Below are 19474 nucleotides of genomic sequence, written 5' to 3'. Positions count from 1 at the left end.
GGTCAAAAGAAAAAAAAAAAAAGAAAAAAAAAAGCAGCAAGATTCGCTTTGCCAGTGGTTCCTCAGCAAAAAGACTTTTTTCCAGCAACCTTGTAAAACGATGACATTGATTCACAAGCTGAAAACAACACTGACAGTGAAAGCATTTTTCTCCAGTGAAGCCAAGAATACTTTAATAAGTTAAATTTCCATTAGCAGTGTAGCACTTTTGAAGCAAGTCCTTTTCTCACCCCAGATAGCATTTAGGAGAGTATTAGGAAAGACAACAGCAGCTGCATCTATTTTTCCTCAGTTTTAACTCTATCCCTATCAACCCAAAAATTCCACAAGAGCCAAAATACACCCATGAGATGAGGAAACCTGAACCTGCTTGTTTCCAGCCAGCTTAAATTTAATAAGGCTACTTAGAAAGTTGAGGCACCCCCTTATCAGAAGATTTTATGTAATTACAGTTTTAAAAAGGGGGTGGGGGGATGACAACACAGGAACAATTCTCTTCCACAGTGCCTTGCCATCAGCCCTCATTATCATTAAGGCTGTGACAACTATACCTGGAGTAGTTGTCCCATGTGTGAGAACTAGTACCTTGGGAAGTTCCAACACACAGATATGCTCATGGGGTTCCTAGATGTAGCCTTGAAAGACAATAAGCACTTTTAGCTAAGCGGATCATCCCACAAGTGACTGTTTAGCAACCTGATAGTTTCTCATGCCTTCTCCTCATCAAAGGGACAACCTCCTCACCTGGCTGTGAACTTGGATGCAGGCACTTGAGGGTGAGGAAGGAGGTTAAGGCAGGAGGAAGGCAGTGCCGGGGAGGATGGTGGGGAGCACCAAGCAGTTCAATATCAGTTCTGCAGATACCCTTGCACTGTGGGGCTGGGCAGAGCTTTTCTATCTAACAAAATCCATGATGAAGTTAAGCCCAGGGCTGGAACTGAGGGAAACCATCTCTAAAAGACGGCCTCCAGTGTTTGTGTGCATACATGTATGTGCTGCCTGTTGACCAAGGAGGCACCACTGTTGACCATGGGTGCTTGACCAAGGAGGTACCACTCTTGGTTTAGCTACTAAAAGGTTAGAGAGCTACTGGTACAAAGTCTGCCCAGGCACACAGCCCACCCATGGCATGGATGGACAGCCCCAGAACGGAAGCTTTCCTGGTGTTAAAGGTTTTCCTTCTTTAAAGTTCCATTCCCAACCACCACCCATTGTCACCATTCAATACAGAGAGACCCAAGGCGCAATGCACGCACATGTCCAGTGCCAACCTGGGCCACCTGGATGAGCTGCCATCAGAAGTCTCTTCTATACCATATGCTTCCCCACACATCTCAAAACCACCCCATGGCACTTGGAAACACATTCACAAAATGAAAAGAAACCCTACATTTTCTCCCAAGCCTCATGAGCTGAGCAGTATCATTTGGAGAAGTTCAATGGGGCTGCTCTCGATAACGCACATCATGTTTGCACAAGTGAGAAGAATTAGTGGCTGAAATGCTTAAGTTCCTTAAGCCTACAAAGCCTGCACACATTGGGGACTGAACGCAAAGGAGCCTGAAATAATAGCCCAACATGGAAATCCCACCAGCCAGGCAGCAGGCAGAAAATCCAATGCCAATCATCTCGTTTACACAGGCAATGAATGCACGTCATTCATTTATTGACATTCATGAGGTCCAACAAAAACAAACAAGGGGGCATATTACTAGCTTAAAGAGTTACTGGTTCAAATTGCAAATGGCAAGAAATGTTTCTATGACCTATTGTAACAATAAGGTAATGTGGGCTACACTGACCTCCAGTTTAAATGAAGCTTTCTTCTAAACCAACAAAAGTAAATTTGATTCAGCAATTAGTGCAAAAGATACCTCAGACTGCAGAATGCCAGATGAAGACCTCTTCCGATCTCTTTAAAAAGCTGAATGGGAAAAATCTGTAATTAATGATCTGAGTAGGCTGGGGGGGGAGGGGGAATTATATGACTCAGATTGTCTTGAGTGATACCTTTCAAAAACATTTGTCACATCTCCCCACGTGGACTGTACACAAGGAAGGAGCCACTAAAACCAACTGGTGACATGTGCCAGAAGCAAATCTATTTTGGATTGTCCTGAATGGCCAGACATCCAAATTTGATAGCTCGCCTACCTCATACACCATGTAATCTTAGGGTCTTGTTTCTTTCATTCGCTCTTACACTTCCTCCCCAGTGGCTGAAACCTCTGCAGGATTCCTGTTTCCTCTGGTGTGACCCATGCTCGCCTGTGCCCAGCAAGAAGTCACCTTCAGGAAGATGGGAGGTCTTCCTGCTGGCTGCCATGCTTTTTGGCTGGTCAGGTTGGCATTTGTCACATACCACTTACTGTGGTTCTATTCAAAGACTTGAGACTGGGATATTACCTTTGCCAAGAAAAGATTCCTTTACTCTTTCATCAGATTCTGTATGTGACTGCTTAAACTGTTGGAAGAAAATCGCCTATTTAACTGCCACAAGACTCCCAGCAGGTCTTGACAGAAAACTCACTTTTCTGCTAGTGTTTTGGAGCTCACTGAGCAAAACAAATGCCTGTTTTGCATCTCCCCTACACATTAAAACACCTTTGAGGTCTTTGGAGACTTCTGTGAAACAATGCTGCAACCAGAGAAGGTGTTTTTCTCTGGTACCATACCAAAATAGAAATGCATTTCAAAACAAAGCCTCGGAGCCTCACGCAGTCTTCTCATGCCTCAGCACTGTGCATTTTGGCCTGACCTAAACACACAGATACATGAACAGCCCAGAGAATCACAACCCTTATTTTATTTCTCTCTCTTTTTTTTTTTTTTTTTTCCTATTACCAGGCAACCTTCCAACCATTTTAACAAGCCCTAGGTTAAAATAGCCTAATTTTGTGGTACAGTTCTTCAGCGGTACTGTAGGACTACTTGGACTATCAGCGAGCAAGCACCAGCAGTCTTCCAGCCTTCTGCCAAAGGCTTATGATGTGATTATCCATGAGCATAAGCTCTCACCACAACCATAATGCGTCGCAGGAAGCTCCTAGGTTGTTGTGAGCAGCTGCAGGGAGACACCTCGATCAGGAAACCCCACCACAGGAAAGGGATCACTTCCCAGTGAAGACAACCAAAGGGCTGGGGCCATTTTAGGGTCACTTTTGCTTGACAGGCACAGAAATCTCTAAGAATTGGCTACATCCCACTGGCTCTGTGAAGCAAGTATTGGGATCTAAACTGATATGAGAAGCAGTAAGCAGAAAGGCTGTCACTTCTCTTCTTGCATTCGTACTCCCACAGCTGAGGACAAACGCCCTCATCTGTATGGAGACAACTGTGCAGCCAGAAACCATCGCATTGCAGAGGCCACATCAGCCAATATTAATGGATGACAAGGAGCTGTTCTGGCCCCAGGGAAATCCACACCTTCTTAAAATTACTTCCTGCTGAACAGTAACTATCACTTTGCTTTGACCCTCAGGACGTACAGATTTGGAAACTAAGTGCTGCATTTAGTGGAAAGAACAGTGAAGGAAAGTGTCATGCTGCCCGATGGTGTGGAGGGATGCCAAGCACATTAAGCATCAGCCTGGAACATGCCAGGAGTGATTAGGCAATCACAGTTCAAGGACTGGAGAGAGTAGGTACCTCACCTCGCTGCAATGTTAAGTGGCAGGGGAAAAAAGTCTTTAAATATCCTCACATACCGCAGCGGATTTCAAAAGCAGCGCCAGAGGAAGGTGAAACCCATCCCAGCTGAGCTTCTCCCTATCAGAAAGGTCTTTGCCATTTGTTTAGCCCTCAAAATAAAATAACAAAGGTTCATCCAACGCATGCAGAGCAAGAAGCAGTACCATTATTGGGGCAGTAGATGAACAACTTGTGAGCAACACCAGCAAGCCCAGATTCCCCACCTTCCTCCACACACCCTTGCTGCACCTACAGCATCCCTATGTCATTGATGTAACACAGCATCGTTAGCACAACAGCCAGCCTCTGCTGGGTCAATCTGCTCCTATGTCTTATTTTGGGCACAGGCAGGTGCATCATAAACTAATCTATCCATCCATCAGCCTGAGATGCAAAACCACCTTCATGCTTCAGCAACAGTGCAATCTGGCGAAGTGCAGGGCCAAAGAAGCGAAGTGGCAGCACAACATCCAGCCTCATTCCTTACTGTAGTTCTCACAGCAGGATCCCATGCAGCTAAACTGACTCCCTTAGTTTTTAGTGCCGGATCATGTTGCCAGAAAGGACGAAGTTGTTACCCTGGGCTTGCTGAGAGATCAGGGGAGGTGTCAGTAAGGAGAAGACATAAGGAGGGGAAAGGAGAGACATAAAATAACATTATTGACAGAAGAATGATGAGGGATGTCACATCATTAACATCTTTTAATGGGGCAAAAACAACATTGTTTCTTCTTGAACTGTCTCCTTGAGAAAAGCAGAGAAAACTGCATTCTTGGTTGCTTTGTCAGGTCTTTACTCCAAGCTTCCAAATTATTTCCAGAGAACAGAAGCACTTCAGCCTGTCTGTGCTCCAAATGCAAGCAACCACCTGTATCCTTGCTCTGCTGGAAATGGCAGTGATGGGGAGACGGGTAAGTCTTTCAAGATTTATGGTCATAAAATCCACTCAAGGAAGGAAAACGGGACATTGTCAGAAAAACAATAACTTCAGCACATCTGTGATGACAAACCTTTCTTAACACAAAAACTGTGCAAAAACAACTCCTAAAAGGAAGCATCATTGCAATTAACTATTTCAGACATGTCAAAGGCACTGACTTTCATCACTATTGCAGTGGAGGCTGAATACCCCTTATAGTTTCTGTGTCTAGATCTGTGTAGCAGTCTAACTATCTGTATTTATTTGACACAACACTTCAAACCAAATATTCCTCCTTTAGTTCCTCTGGCAAGAATATTTGGCTCACGTAAATCTTCACAAATTATCAAACTCTGGATTGGTTTACTGAAAACCTGCAGGTTTATGGCAGATAACATAGACAAACTCCTTGTGGTGTTGGAAAACAAGTGGTTGAAACACTGAACTTGAAGAGCTGGCAAATACAGATACCATTTTATTATTAAAAAAAAATGAATTTATATAAAAAGCACATGGACAGACTGCTGAGAATAATACACTTCAGTGATCAAAAGTATGCTACGGGAATACTGGATCCTTGGGCAATAAAGATTAAGAAGCCTTGAGCTATCAGGACAACATTCTCCCATGTTTGGGAGCGTGTTAACACACAAAATAGATTTAGACAGGCAGGAGACAGCCTTGGATAGGATCGATCACAATTCTGCACACTCACATAGTGCACAGCTCACCAGGCAAGCCATATATGACTGAAACATCACAGTCCAAAATGAACTTAGGTTAACTTCCCACAACAGCATATAGGCTAAAGGGACATGAGAAACTGGAATCATAACATTTCTTTGTGAAAAGCTATGAAGCTAAGACTGAAACTGACACACAAAAACAATAACCCTATGACTATTAATAGGAGCTGTATGCTACAATGGCACGAATAGAAAACATTTTTGCTACATATTCCATATAACAGCCTTCACCCTGTCAACAGCATATCAGTTTGAAAGAAAAATACATCACCTGCTAACTTTACAAGCCAACTAAGGAAACAGCTATATAGCTTTGCACACAAAGGCTTCACACAGAAAAACCTGACAAATCCCAAAAATGCTATCAGTTCTACTAACCATTTCCCTCTGCACTCAGCCAATAAAACAGAGACTGTATCTCATGATTGAATAATCTGCAACATGTAATCTCTTTGAAATGGAAGTCAGAGGCTTTTATGCTCTGGAGTGATATCTGCAGGCAGAAGCAAGGTTCTGTCCAGTATGATTAGGATTTTAAAATAGTACTATACAATACTGCAAGCCTTTGTGCCCTACTCAGGGGACGAGGATATAGCTAAAGGCTCAGACGAAGGTTCAGTCCTTTGATGGTCTGAATGCCCAGAAAGATTGGCCAGATATTTTAAGCTCTCCAGAAGAAACATGTTAAACACTTAAAATCGATTTTACATCACAGTACAAAAATAAATAAATAAAAAATGCTTGCACTCAGAATAAGCCCATTCAGTTCAAGGCGACATCTCCACAAAACTGAAGAAGGCTGCACATACTTCTATGAGCAAAACTCTTTGCTGTCCCATCACAGCTTCACAATCCTACCCTCACGATTTTTGACAGCCCTGTGCAGACGCTGACCATATAAAGCTGCTGCTCACTCTTCCAGGTGCTAGGGCTAATGTTCTTTTTAGTTATTTAAGAACAGTTTGTGATGTTAGACACTTTATGGTTCTGGGTGCCACAGGCAGGGCTCCGTGAAGAAGCTCTGTTTTCAGAAAACAGGTATGAAATAATTTGGGGCATCAGACTAACTACAGATGTCTGCCTTCAGAGGGATGCCCTGGGCCACTGGTCCAGCATCATTTCCAGGCAAAGCGGGATGTCACTGAGATTCTCCTCCCTGCTCACCCTCCCTTTCCAAAATGACACCAGCAGGTGCCACCTGAAGATAATCCATGTCACCATCTAGAAGGACGGGCACTAAGACAAGGGGCAACAAGCTGCATCGTTCTCTTCTCACCGGATCTCGCTCACCCTGTGGCCAGCCCCCCGTGCTCGGTGTTGAACACAAGCCACTTTCAGCCTTTTCATCCTTTGCTGCTTCCTGCCCTGAGTTAAGCATCGCTGTGAACTGAGAGCTTTTCTTTCCGAGAGCTTTTCCTCCTGAAGCCTTCTGATAAGTCCTTAACAGTGAATACTCCGAGAAAGCTGCTGCGCAGAGAGGCAAAGCACACAACTACTTGTGAACTAAAGGGCATGAAAAAGAGTCATTTTGGACAAAGTGGCTGCCAGCATGAATACATTGATTTATCTATCACAGTGCGCTACAGTTCCAACACCAACAGCTGAGCAACTGGGCCGTATCTATGCGTGAGAGATAAAGGCGAGCTTTGTGGGCACGCACTGGCATCGGCGGCTCCTGCCTGTGGAAGGCCACCAGACGACACCAGCTAGGTCCAGCTAAGAGAAAAAATCCCTTTTAATTCTAACAAAGAGCCTCTGACCCAGACGAGGGAGAGAGAGACCACGCTCCGGGGCTCTTTTCAAGCAAGAGGACCAACGAGAAGCTTGCCAGTGTGGGTAACTTGGAGGGGAAGAGGACAAACTTCCTATCCTTACCCAAAAAATCAAAGTTACGTGCCCGTTCCCCCGTGCCTCGCCCCAGCAGCGGGCACACACCGGCTCTCCCAACGCTACCCCTCCACGACCGGCACTGTCACCGCGAAAAACACTGCTAAAACCCATTTTTTCCCCCCTTTTCCCCCCATTTAAGGCGGCACGACGGCTGCTCGCAACGCCTTTCCCCCCGGGGCCGGGTGTCCGGCGGGTCCCCCACTCACCACCGGGTGCTGTCGTGGTAGTGCTGCAGCACCGAGTACCCGAAGAAGGACCCGTTGGGGCCCTGGAAGACCACCGGGAGCCGCAGGTCCACGTTGTAGCAGCGAGCCAGGGCGGCCACCAGCAGCGCCGCCAGCACCCGCCACCCCGCCGCCATCCTGCGAGCCCCAGCCCCGCCGCCTTCTCCTTCTCCTCCTTTTTCTTTTTCTCCTCCTCCTCTTCTTCTTCTTCCTCCTCCCGGGTTCACGTCTGTGCCCGGCTCGGCTTCGCCCCGAGCCGCCAACCCCCGGCGGGACTGGGCGCCCCGCTCCGCCCCGCACCGCCCCGCGCCGCCGCCGCGGTGCCCCCTGGCGGCGGTTTCCTGGTAACACCTAACCTAAATCTGCCCTCTTTTAGTTTAAAACCATTCCCCTTGTCCTGTCGTCTACCCGAGTGAACAGTCCTCCTTTTTACAAGACCCCCTTTAAGTACTGAAAGCCGGCCATGAGGTCACCCCAGAGCCTTCTCTTCTGTAGGCTGGACAGCCCCAGCTCTCTCAGGCTGTCTTCGTAGGAGAGGTGATCCAGCCCCTTGATCATCTTTCTGGCCCTCAAGCAGCAACATTCACGGCTAAACAAAGGCTTAAAGTAATTGTGCTAATATTTTAAAAGGTAGACTGTCTGGGAGCAAAACTAATCGGTCAAATTTGCAATAAAAGGTGAGCAAGAGCCGAGGCAAGAAGGCAGTCACCTCCAGTGGGCAAGAGAAATGTCACACATCCTCCTGCATGAAGAGGGGAAGGGAGCTACAGGATAAAACTCTCAGACCTTAGAGCCCACACATTTATTATTCAGCAAAAAAAAAAAATGGCAGTTGTTGTGCTTGGGGTTGTTGTGAAGGTGTCTTTAGGTTGATCTTTAGGATGAACACCAGGAGCTCAGAGAAGTGCGACCACAGAGATAACTGGCAGCTTTATTTGTTGCTGTTAGCCCTTGTTTTGGCTACTTCATTCCACGTACTCTTCTCATCCAGGAGCAGGGTCACTGGGAGAAGCGCAGTAGATCCCAGGAAATGCAATGGCAGAGGGCCCAGGAGCTCCAAAAAGACGGGAACTGTTGCTTCTTGCAAGCAACTGGAAACACACAGACACATGTTCAGCATTTCTTGTTCTGGCACAAGCCGAGTGTGCCTGGCACCTGAGGTTTCTCAGGAAACTTGCTGCAGATTACAACAGTGAACCCTAATGCAGGATGCTGTATGTCAGGGCTGTTGGAGAGTTGCTGTGGGAATGCTCTTGAAGGTAAAGTCATCTTTCAGTACAGGAAGCTCACAGGGAAAGTTTAACATCTCCTGTGAAGGGATTGAGCTGAGTGTGGGCTTGTGCTGAGGGTGCATGTTCAGCAAGAAGGTAATTTTGTGGTAAACTGTTTCATGATATTGACTTGGCTCTTTCAAAAGCGTAGCTTGTTCCTACAGGGGAACATCCTCAGATAAAAGCCATCTCTGGACTGTAGGTAAGCATTGACCTTGAGCATCATCTGCAAGTGCCCTGGGGCTGTGCTTGTATACATACATGTTGCTGTTTGAAAACTGCCCTTTTTGATGTTGAATGTGGTGCCAGAAAGTGGATGTGAGCATAGGAATATTCCGGGGACAAGTTAAGTAGAGCGGCAGCAATTACAGAATTAGGTGGTGGAAAAAATCAACAGAGGAAGGGAGGCTTCCAGACATCCAGATATTTGATACTTGCTACATAAAGCTTAGCAGTGTACTTATTTAAAGCCCTTGCTCAAGATGGCTCATGGAAAGGCTGGGGCATTTTGAGTCTTCAGTTTTGGGGGGTTTAAATTGCAAATTATGATGATGCAAGGACTTAGCAACACATTACCTTGAAAGGAAAGGTTGAACTAGTAAAAGAGACATGCTTCTGCCACAGACCTTGTCTGTCTGCAGATTACTGTAGCTCCACCACCACAAAGGTCTTCAGATCTGCTTCAAAAACAGGTTGAGCAAAGCAACATTGCACTGTTCCTTTATTACCCTTCTGTAAGCTTAAAGAGTGTGTTCATTAACCACACATAATCTACACACAGGCTCATACACATAAGTATGGCCAGGGTTATGCAGAATTGAACAGTGAATGTTCTCCAGTATTAAATCTAAGTGGCACAGTGCTTAACACTAAATAAAAAGGAAAGGTCACTCATCAATACTTTCAGCCGTTGGTGTACGATCAAATTGAAAGAACCAATTTACTCATTACAGTGCCAAATTAAATCGACATGGCATTTACGTTGTTTTAGCAAGGATATTTACAACATGTAATGAAAAGATTTTCACGGGAGTTCTCTAACTGTGCAATCAATATGGATAAAAGTAATCTGATTTAGCCAGAAAGTCAATATGCAGCGATTAAGCAAATTCCACAAATGGCACTCAATCCCATTAGCACTACCAAGCCAAATTCTCTGCACTTTGAAGCGAGAAAGCGATGGGGCTTTTCAATTAATTATCCAGGCACTGAATGATGCTAGACAGCTCTCTAATGAAGCTAAAGGAAATGCGAGCTGACACACTGGGGAGAAGGATGGGTTCATTCATCTCCAGAGGGATGAGAGAAGCAAAGTGGCTAGATGAGGTGAATGCAACACTTGTCTCTCACGTTGTAGAGCGCTCCCAGGAGGGCTTCTTTCAAGTAGCAGCGATACAATATGGAGGTGTGTGAGTCCATGAAAAACTTTAGCTCTCTATTCCTGGTAAGGAGGATTATCCAAGGACAGGCCAGGAACACTGTACTCCCATGCCCTTCCCTACTCCTTTTTTTAAATTTATTTTTACTTTTTGTTTTACTGCGCATCCAAATACTAACGTAATCTCACAACATTTAATCCAATGGGAATTTTGGCAAGCAGAGCAGAAACAGAAAGTGCATGCTTAGGTCTTTGTAGTTTCAGCTGTTAAAATCCTGGCATGCACTAGAAGAAATGAAAGCAATGGGAAGCATCTAACTGCAACTATAAGCATTATAATAATGTACTGTTAAATGAATATTATGCTAACAATAAGGACTGGGAACAAGGAATAGTGCACTAAATCAAATGCCAACCTTTTGTTAATGAACTATTCAAACTGGAATTAGCTGTGCCTGCATTTCTATATCCCTGTGTTCTCTCTGCTTCAACCTTGATGTTTGTATTGTCTGGGGAGGCTCCATACCTGCATCATAAGGGTAATTTGTAGTTTACACCATTCTATATTAATGAAGTACTTAACTGCAGTTTAACATTCTCTATTTTGGCAGCAGTCGGTCTCCAGATCAGGTTTTAAATTAGAAAAGTTATTTGTAAATTGGGGACCTACAGTGAAAGCACCCTTGACAATACTTTTTAATTAATAACTTGAATTGCAGAGCTAAGAAACACACACACACACACACACACACACACACACAAAGTAATGTTCTGACTACAGAAAGAGACAGAAAACAAATGTCTGCATTGTTTACAGCATCACTGTGTACAAACTTGGTTCATTAATACAGCGTGTTAAGAGGTAGTTCCCCTCCTGCAGGCTTCTCCTCCCAAAATGCCACTCACATTATTAATAGCTTCTGAAAAATACCTAATTTTGCTTCTGCAGTGAACATATTGAACTCATTTTCATAATTTTTTATTTAGTATCATTTTCATAATTTTGATGAATACCTTGTTTAACTTTAGGACACCGCTTTTTGTTAGGCTAATCATTTGCTTTTCCTTGCATTTACACCAAAAAAGTGCTGCGGTGTCCTGGCAGTATTATTGTGCTTGAGGTTTTACTGTCTCTTTTAAGCTGGTCCACATGTATAACTCAGATGCGCTCCCACATGGGGAGGAGGAGAAGGGGAGCACATATGCCTGTGCTGCTACTTCTTCTCCCACCCTGGCACCATCACCAAGAATGCCCCAGCGGTGGGCAGGCATCCCACGAGCTTGTTAATATAAGGGCTGCTGCCTCCTCTCCCAGCCATTACCTATACATTTATGTCAGTGTGTGCTTAGTGAGGAGACTTCAAGTGAACTTGAAGTTAAAACTAAAGCTTTCCCATCACAGCTGTGAGACTTGCTGGTTCTTCACAGGCATTCTCTGTATTTCTCTGGCAAGTGCTCAGTACAAGGAGGTTGGTCACTGTGTTTGTAAATCAGGTCTTAAGGGTAATACTACAGTTTATTTTTAGCCACAGAGCTGTGTGATCTAATCCACCTTCAGACTCAGCTGTGATGAGCTAAGGAGACCAAAATTCTTCAGTCTTCCTGTGGAAGAGAGATTTTCCAGACATTTTTGTAGCTCTTCTCGCGCATCAGGTCAGAAGCACCCTTTTCAATTTCTCTTTCAGTGTGGCTTTGTGAAAAATATTTATCATGGCTGTGTCTCCCATTGAACCAGAGAGAAGAGGACAGCCACCCTTTGTTACACCATAAAGAGAAGAGGAAAGACTTTTCTTCTTTCCTCTTTTCAAGCCCCCCAGTGCTGAAGCAGTCAAAGAGGAGGATGCTACTTTGAAACATAAATACATAAATGGAGTAATTATGAAAAATCAGAAAAATACACTAACACATATCCATAAAATATGATAAATACCAAGTACATTTCATAAAGAGGGAATTCCCCACATTCACTTACCTACCAACGAATTAGGTAGGAACCTGCTGGATCAACGGGGACAGAGCTATGGGTTTTCAACACAACAGCAGTCATACTGTGAGAAGCTTTCTACTTTAATCTGTCAAGCAGTAAATCATTGTCAGCATCTAGATTTATCGCAAATCTAGACTGCAATTGTCATGGTACAAACTGTATCTTCAAATGTTGTTCCCATTAAGTGAAGGAGATGTTTTCTTGTTTCTCTATTTGGGTAGAGTTTTCCAAGTAGATTTAGATGCAGAAAACTTTATCTGGGTTGAAGACAGAATCAGTACAAACCTTAGGTGATACAGAAGCTGATGATTCAATCAAAAATCTTCTTCTCATAATAATAACTAAAAGAATAGTGTATAAATACAGAATTTTCAAAGCCCCATTTGCAAGAAATCAATTTTCCCTTTTTAAATATTTAAGGATTTTCTTTTCTTAAACTGTACTATTTCAGCAGCAAACCCATTTATTTAGTGATCCAGACTCACCATTCTTCTATCCCCTTGAAAACTATGCATTAGCATTAGACTTAAACACTTGCCCTGGCTTTCAGTAGTGGGGGTATATTTCAACATGATTTATGGTCAATTCGTGCCCAAATGAGAATGCATCTTATAATGTAAAACATATTTCTAAAACATTTATCATATGCCGTATACCAGTAACGGAAGGAATTCCTCAGAGCCAAGTAAAAGAAAAAAATACACCAGGTAATTTTTTCCCCTTTCATAGAGTTTACTTTCTTTCTTTCATACATCTAGATTTCTGCATTTTCCTTCTCATGCAATAAACCTCTACTCAGGAGTCTCTATTCAACTGTGCTACGTGCTTCATTAAGGACCTGCTTAAATATGAGTGCATGCTTATGCTTTATTGACTTCAGGTGAACCGAACAGCAGAACTGAAGCTAAGCATGTGCTTGGGTTGAACTGGGACTGGGACTAACTTATGGACACACTGCTAACAGCAAGTAGCGGTCAAGTTTTGCAGATCTCATATTTTCCAACAGCCATCATGTATTTGTTTGGATGTGGTTAGAATTACATCTGTGTTGTATGTATTCATATATTATATGTTTTAAAATGCATAGACACACATGCTGTAAAACCACACACAGGTTTATTTTGAATTGCTTTTTGTTCATTACCATTGGTCTCACTAGCAGAATCATCACTGCATGCTTTTATTTCACACTGACACCAGCGATACTGTGTTCTCACTCACTCAGTTGATTGAACCTCATTTCCTCAGCTGAGGGATCAATGTGTCTAAAAGGTTTCACCACCATAATGAGAGGAGACACGTTCATGATTGCCAATGTACTGTAATGACATTCTCTTTGTGCTTGCTGTTTTTTTTTTGTTTTTTTTTTGTTTCCTGATATTTATTTTAGAGTGGCTATAGGAGGAGCTGTAGACAGAAATCCTTAAATCCAAAAGTCAACCATGTGGCAGTATGCTCCAAAAGCACACGCCACACAACTCAAGACCCTACCGAAAAGAGCTGCCCCAGTCCTGCAGGGGACACAATGACAAAGTTGTCTTTCCTTCATCTCCACTGATGGATGGAGATGAAGGAGATCAGGACCACAGTGAGAAAAGAAAGAGGCTGTTGAGCCATGGTTAAGGAAAAGTGAAGCTCCACCAGAAAGCAATTCAGAGTACCTGAAGTTGAGATTTCATCCTCTCTCACCCATGACTACAGAAAAACTCCAAAAATACTAAACCTCACTGCAACAAGGCTAGCCTTTGTCAGTACCTCCTAAATCACTGCATTGCAACCAAAAATGCAATAACTACCCTAAAACATACTTCCTGAGTATCCCCATACTTAAAAAGGTTGATATGCTCTTAATAGAATTCACTTGCCAGCATCATCCCAGTCTGGTCTGACTCAGTGCTGGTTGGCTAACCAGCCAGCTCTCACCCATGGCTGAATTTACAGAACAGACAAGAAGACGACATTGGATCTATCAAACTAGTTGGAGAGAAAAAGCACTGTTAGCTTTCAAAAAGCATTGCCCCAGCCTATATCTTTTCCCTGTGATCTTCTTAATAACCTCTTGGGGATTATAAAGGAAGTGAATGGTGAAATTGTGACTTTTCACAAGAGATATTTTTCTTTTTTTCCCAAGAAGACTCACTCTTTACTTGCTAGTCCTGGGACTTCTGGGCAAAGTGCTAGGCTACCTAGAGCAATACCTCAAAGAGAAACAATAAATTAAATCCCCCCTACTGATTACCCTTCTTTGTCCAGCGCCAGGAGGGGATTAGACCTGCCACAAAAAAAAAACACAGTTTTTGCATCAGCCTCAGGCAGATACCCAAGAATTTGGGTATCTGAGACAGACACAATGGATTCTTATCACAGGTTTCTTAAATGCCATATCCCCAGCGGATGTCTGCTCTGCAAACCAGTGACAGCTATTCCCCCTTCTCTGAAACGATCCCCAGGACAATGGGGCAATTTCTTAAAGAAAACAGACATGCCACAACTCCACAGCAAAACATATAAATTGCAAATGAAAATCTGAAAACATCACCTCCAGTGCAAAAATCCCACCAATTTCAACCTGTGCGGTGTGATAAGTGTGAAGCACAGCTGAAGCCCTACTGTTTCTGGGGACAGATAGAGCCATGGTGTAGTCCTAGGCTCAGTTCAGCCAGTATTTCTGCAGTGCTGTCACAGAAGCTTGTTGAATTGTCGCTTTACAGGTAGCTAGCAAGCTAGCCCTTCCTACCACACTCAAAGGCCTAGCAACGATGATGAGCCCTACAAAACTAAGAGAAGATTATAAACCAGGTCCTGCCACACTTTTAGAAACAGAGTTTTAAGTCTTACTCTAAGTAGAATTAACTAGACTTAAAAATTATATAATTTTACACACATTAAATTTATCTGTCATAGTTTTCTATAAGATTACAGCTGAAGACAAAGACATTGGGTAGATAATTGAGACTGTTGTCATCTTTGTTTGATTTTCACTGTTTTAGTTTACATGTAGAGGTTCTTTCCAACAGCCCAGACCTAACCCACTGAAACCCAGGCAAAGACCCCTCGAAATTTTAATGGAGCTGGACTGTCCAGAATTAAGTCCGAGTGGATTTTATCTCATTTATCCCATTTCTCTCCATCAAAACAAAAATCACAAGGGGTAAGGTGTACTAGATGTTATAAAGTCATGGAATACCAGTCACATGGTGGATCCTGTGGTCTACCACTTTTCTACATGATACTAAACCTCACAGAGTTATACATCAAAGTGCTGTACTCCTTTCCTATTTAGCCTCCCCTTCTAAATCTATTCCTCTGAGACCCTAGTGGTCACACGAGCTTGGGCCACTTGTCGAAAGGCCCAATTTACACTGCAGCTTTCAAACATTTTACTTGGAATTCTTGGCACATCTGCTTCCCATTAGCTGGCCACTCTGTGTTTATTATTGCACATGTTAACTATCATACAATACTTGTGTGAAAAGTTCAGATGAACAATAACCTATTTGTCATCTCTGAGAGATCCAGATCTATTCTCCCTCTCCAGAAATGACACTTTTTTCAGTTGTGTGCGTGGGCAGTCAAAGCAAATAATTTGTGACATGCTGGACCCTTCTGTGACCCAGTTATTTCTAAATTGTCTGCTACGCTATAGCTTAATTTGGTGTGTGCTGTACATACACAGTAGTTCAGAGAAGTAAACTATGTGACTACATAGGATTTGTTATCAGCATGAGTTATGCCAGAAGAGGCATAGTTATCTGGCTTAGTAATGTGAAAAACATTGAATTTGCATATCTGGATAGCATGAGGGATGCTGTGTTGCTGCCAGTGATTTAAAAATAAATATGTAAAAACGCAATTTCCCCCAGCCCCTCTCCCGGACAAACTTCTTGTGTGTATAATTCAACTTAAACCAGTGGAATTAAGGCAAGGAATTTGCAATCCCTAGAGTCATATTCACTACAAATAATGTGAAGAGAGAAGCACAGAGGTTGTGGTAACAGCAGGCTCTCTTGTTTATGACGTTACTCATGCACCTCAGTGTACAAGTAGCCCTGGTGTAAGAGGTTCTCGGAGGAATTTGGCCATATCGACCTATGCCACCCCATAGACCAGCAGTCCAAGAAAATAAGGCAAATTTGGAGCTTGATGTCACAGTTCTGAGCTTCGCCTGCTGATTTCTACTGAGCTACTTTTTCATTACTCTATAAAAGTTGGACGCTCCTAAACACTTTGCTTGGTTAATGAGGACAGACCAGTTGCAACTAGCAATGTTAGAGTTTTGGTACAGGCTCCTTCATAAGAAAGAAATAGTTCAAGCTCACCCTAACCTCTGATTTCACACAAATGCAGATGCCTTTAGAAAAGCTGAGAGTACGCAATGCTTCCATGCCCTCCTTGTGAGTGCTTACAGACCTATAGGTCCCAGAAGAAAGCAAGCCCCGCTTCCTTCCTCAGCAACGTCACTAACAAAATTGGGAGCAGCCTGGCTGGGTTTGTCACACAGCACACAAAATCAAGTGAGATGTTTAATTACCTTGCCTTCCCCGACTCATGATAAATTAGTCCAGACATCCCAGTGCAATACATTAAACAAACTATGCTCACAGTTAGTTGACAGCAGCAGTGACATGAGATGTAAGCAAAGTTTGTCACCTTGTCAAAATGGCATGAAGTTATTTTTAACTCCTGTTGCCCACTGTGTTTATTGGATTCCCCAACTACACTATGCCATTACTGCAGCCACAAGGAGCTTTCTGAAAGCCATCCGGATCCTGCTGAAGGATGTCTATAGCAATACATAAACCGACTTCTATTTTTAGTCAATATCGAAGCTTATCTAAAGTAAATGTTAATTCCGGTTTACTCTATGGTCAGCATCCCTCCCAGAAATACACGCTCTTACTCTCAACCTAAAAATAAGTGGGTGATTTCATGCATTTGTCTCTTGCACCCAGTCCCCCCATGCTATGTGCAGCAACCAGCAGACCCCTGCTCTGCAGTGGCTCGCCGAAGTCACCCTCCCCTGCTGCCCCCTTTTCCAAGGAGACACTGGTGCAAAAACCCTGGCAGGGGTTGTTGAAGGCCAATGAGAGAAAGCATTTAATGAAGATTTGTATGTACGTGGTGCATAAAAGAGGAAGAGAGGAACCCCCCCTATGCTGCCAAGCTGTCTGCCATCAGCAGCTCTTTGGTCCTGTGGGCTAGGCTGGCTGGTTTATCGGGCTTTCCACATGTGCCTGTCCAGCCTTTCTCCAAGCAGAAAAGTTGTTTCTCTAATCACTAAACTTTTGTTTGTTTGTTTGTTTAATTATTCATACCATTGCTAGTAACTAAGGGATTTATATCTGCCTATACTCAAAGGCCTAAACACTGCAGGCCATACACACGGCTGCATGCAGCCACCAAGTAAAAGCTTACACGCACTGGCCATTGACATCAGTGCATTCTCCCCTCTTCCTCCATCACTGGGTTAAGCAAGTCACTTGGAAAACAAAACAGAACAAAAAACACTACAGAAAAATGTCAGACATGTCCACAGAAAAAAGCCCACCCTGATTCCCAGGGACTGGCATGGCACCTTCCTTATTTCTTCCTTGGCCAAGTATAGCGAGCACTTTATCACCAGCAGAACTTCCACAGTACTAAGTAGCATGGAGATATCCTAGTTTTGAGGAAAAATAGGGGCATCTTGGATCTTTCTTGCTCACCCTCTTTTGTAGCAACATTTTTATTGGCACAGTAGCCTGCAGGCCCATCCCATAAATGAGGTCCATGGCAGGTCCTGTATATAATACACAAAAAGTGTATTTCATCTTGAAGAGTTCAATACCCTGAGAGCCCTAATGCCCTGAGCATGCTATCTGAAGCTGAAGAAAAAGAAGACCACCTCACTTTTAACTAAGCTAGTCACCTCCTGTACAGAAGTTGTGGTTGGGTCAGATTTTATTTGCCAACAAAAAGTACCAAAATCCTGAGCTAAAGCCTGTTGTTCTTTAAATAACATTCAGATAACACCCGCCGGGGCTGTAGGATTGCAAGGTGAGGACAGTTTCTTTGGAAACACTTTCAGTGGAAGCATTTTTCAGGGAAGTCAAATCTAGGGTTCAGTATGGGAAGGCAAAACATTAGCTCTCTGAAGATAGCTTAGCCTATTCATTATTTTAATTACTGTAAATGAAGACCCTAGTCTTTCAGCCCACACTTCCTCTTTTATATATGCCACTAATTTTATCACTCTTTTGAAAGGGCCACATAACTGTGTTCCTAGCCTAGGCTATGAGAAGGGGAAATAACATTATTATTTTTTAAAATATACAAACTTACATGCGTTAAGTCCTGGATATGCATTGCAATAACATACACTAATAAGACTTGATGGATTGGCTGTTTTGGTTTGGTTTGATTTTGTTTATTTTGTGTGTAGTTTGCAATTTAGTTATTTCTGTTTACAAACCATTGCCAAACCTGTGGGCTTTCCCACTTCTATGCAAGGGGAAATCACACAGAAATCACAGAATTTCTAGGTTGGAAGAGACCTCAAGATCATCGAGTCCAACCTCTGACCTAACGCTAACAGTCCCCACTAAACCATATCCCTAAGCTCTACGTCTAAACGTCTTTTAAAGACTTCCAGGGATGGTGACTCCACCACTTCCCTGGGCAGCCTGTTCCAGTGTCTAACAACCCTTTTGGTAAAGAAGTTCTTCCTAACATCCATCCTAAACCTCCCCTGGTGCAACTTAAGCCCATTCCCCCTCATCCTGTCACCAGGCACGTGGGAGAACAGGCCAACCCCCACCTCAGTACAGCCTCCTTTAAGGTATCTGTAAAGAGCAATAAGGTCACCCCTCAGCCTCCTCTTCTCCAGGCTGAACAAGCCCAGCTCCCTCAGCCGCTCCTTGTAGGACTTGTTCTCCAGGCCCCTCACCAGCTTCGTCCCCCTTCTTTGGACTCGCTCGATCACCTCGATGTCCTTCTTGTAGCGAGGGGCCCAAAACTGAACACAGTACTCGAGGTGCGGCCTCACCAGAGCCGAGTACAGGGGGACAATCACCTCCCTAGCCCTGCTGGCCACACTGCTTCTTATGCAAGCCAGGATGCTGTTGGCCTTCTTGGCCACCTGAGCACACTGTTGGCTCATATTCAGCCGACTATCAACCAATACTCCCAGGTCCTTCTCCGCCAGGCAGCTTTCCAACCATTCCTCTCCCAGCCTGTAGCTCTGCTTGGGGTTATTGCGCCCCAGGTGCAGGACCCGGCACTTGGCCTTGTTGAACTTCATGCAGTTGACCTCAGCCCATCGGTGCAGCCTATCCAGATCTTCCTGCAGAGCCTTCCTACCCTCGAGCAGATCGACACACACACCTAACTT

At 43.8% G+C, this 19474-nt stretch overlaps 1 protein-coding gene across 4 annotated transcripts in view; it reads right to left on the bottom strand.

Annotated features, from left to right (window-relative positions):
• Window positions 1-7755, bottom strand: part of ITGA9 (integrin subunit alpha 9) — a 223383-nt gene extending 215628 nt beyond the window's left edge. For 3 of the 4 annotated variants that reach the window (XM_068675025.1, XM_068675026.1, XM_068675027.1), the window contains exon 1: window positions 7452-7755. In XM_068675025.1, coding sequence (XP_068531126.1) covers window positions 7452-7606 — 155 coding nt within the window. In that variant the 5' untranslated portion in view covers window positions 7607-7755. The remainder of the gene's footprint in view (window positions 1-7451) is intronic. The other variant, XM_068675024.1, reaches the window with a different exon arrangement.
• Between the last annotated feature and the right edge of the window lie 11719 nt (window positions 7756-19474).

Source organism: Anas acuta, chromosome 2, assembly GCF_963932015.1.
Source record: "Anas acuta chromosome 2, bAnaAcu1.1, whole genome shotgun sequence".
NCBI classification, from domain to species: domain Eukaryota; kingdom Metazoa; phylum Chordata; class Aves; order Anseriformes; family Anatidae; genus Anas; species Anas acuta.
Note: the sequence above shows the minus strand (reverse complement) of the source record. Positions and strands in the feature narration are given on the sequence as shown.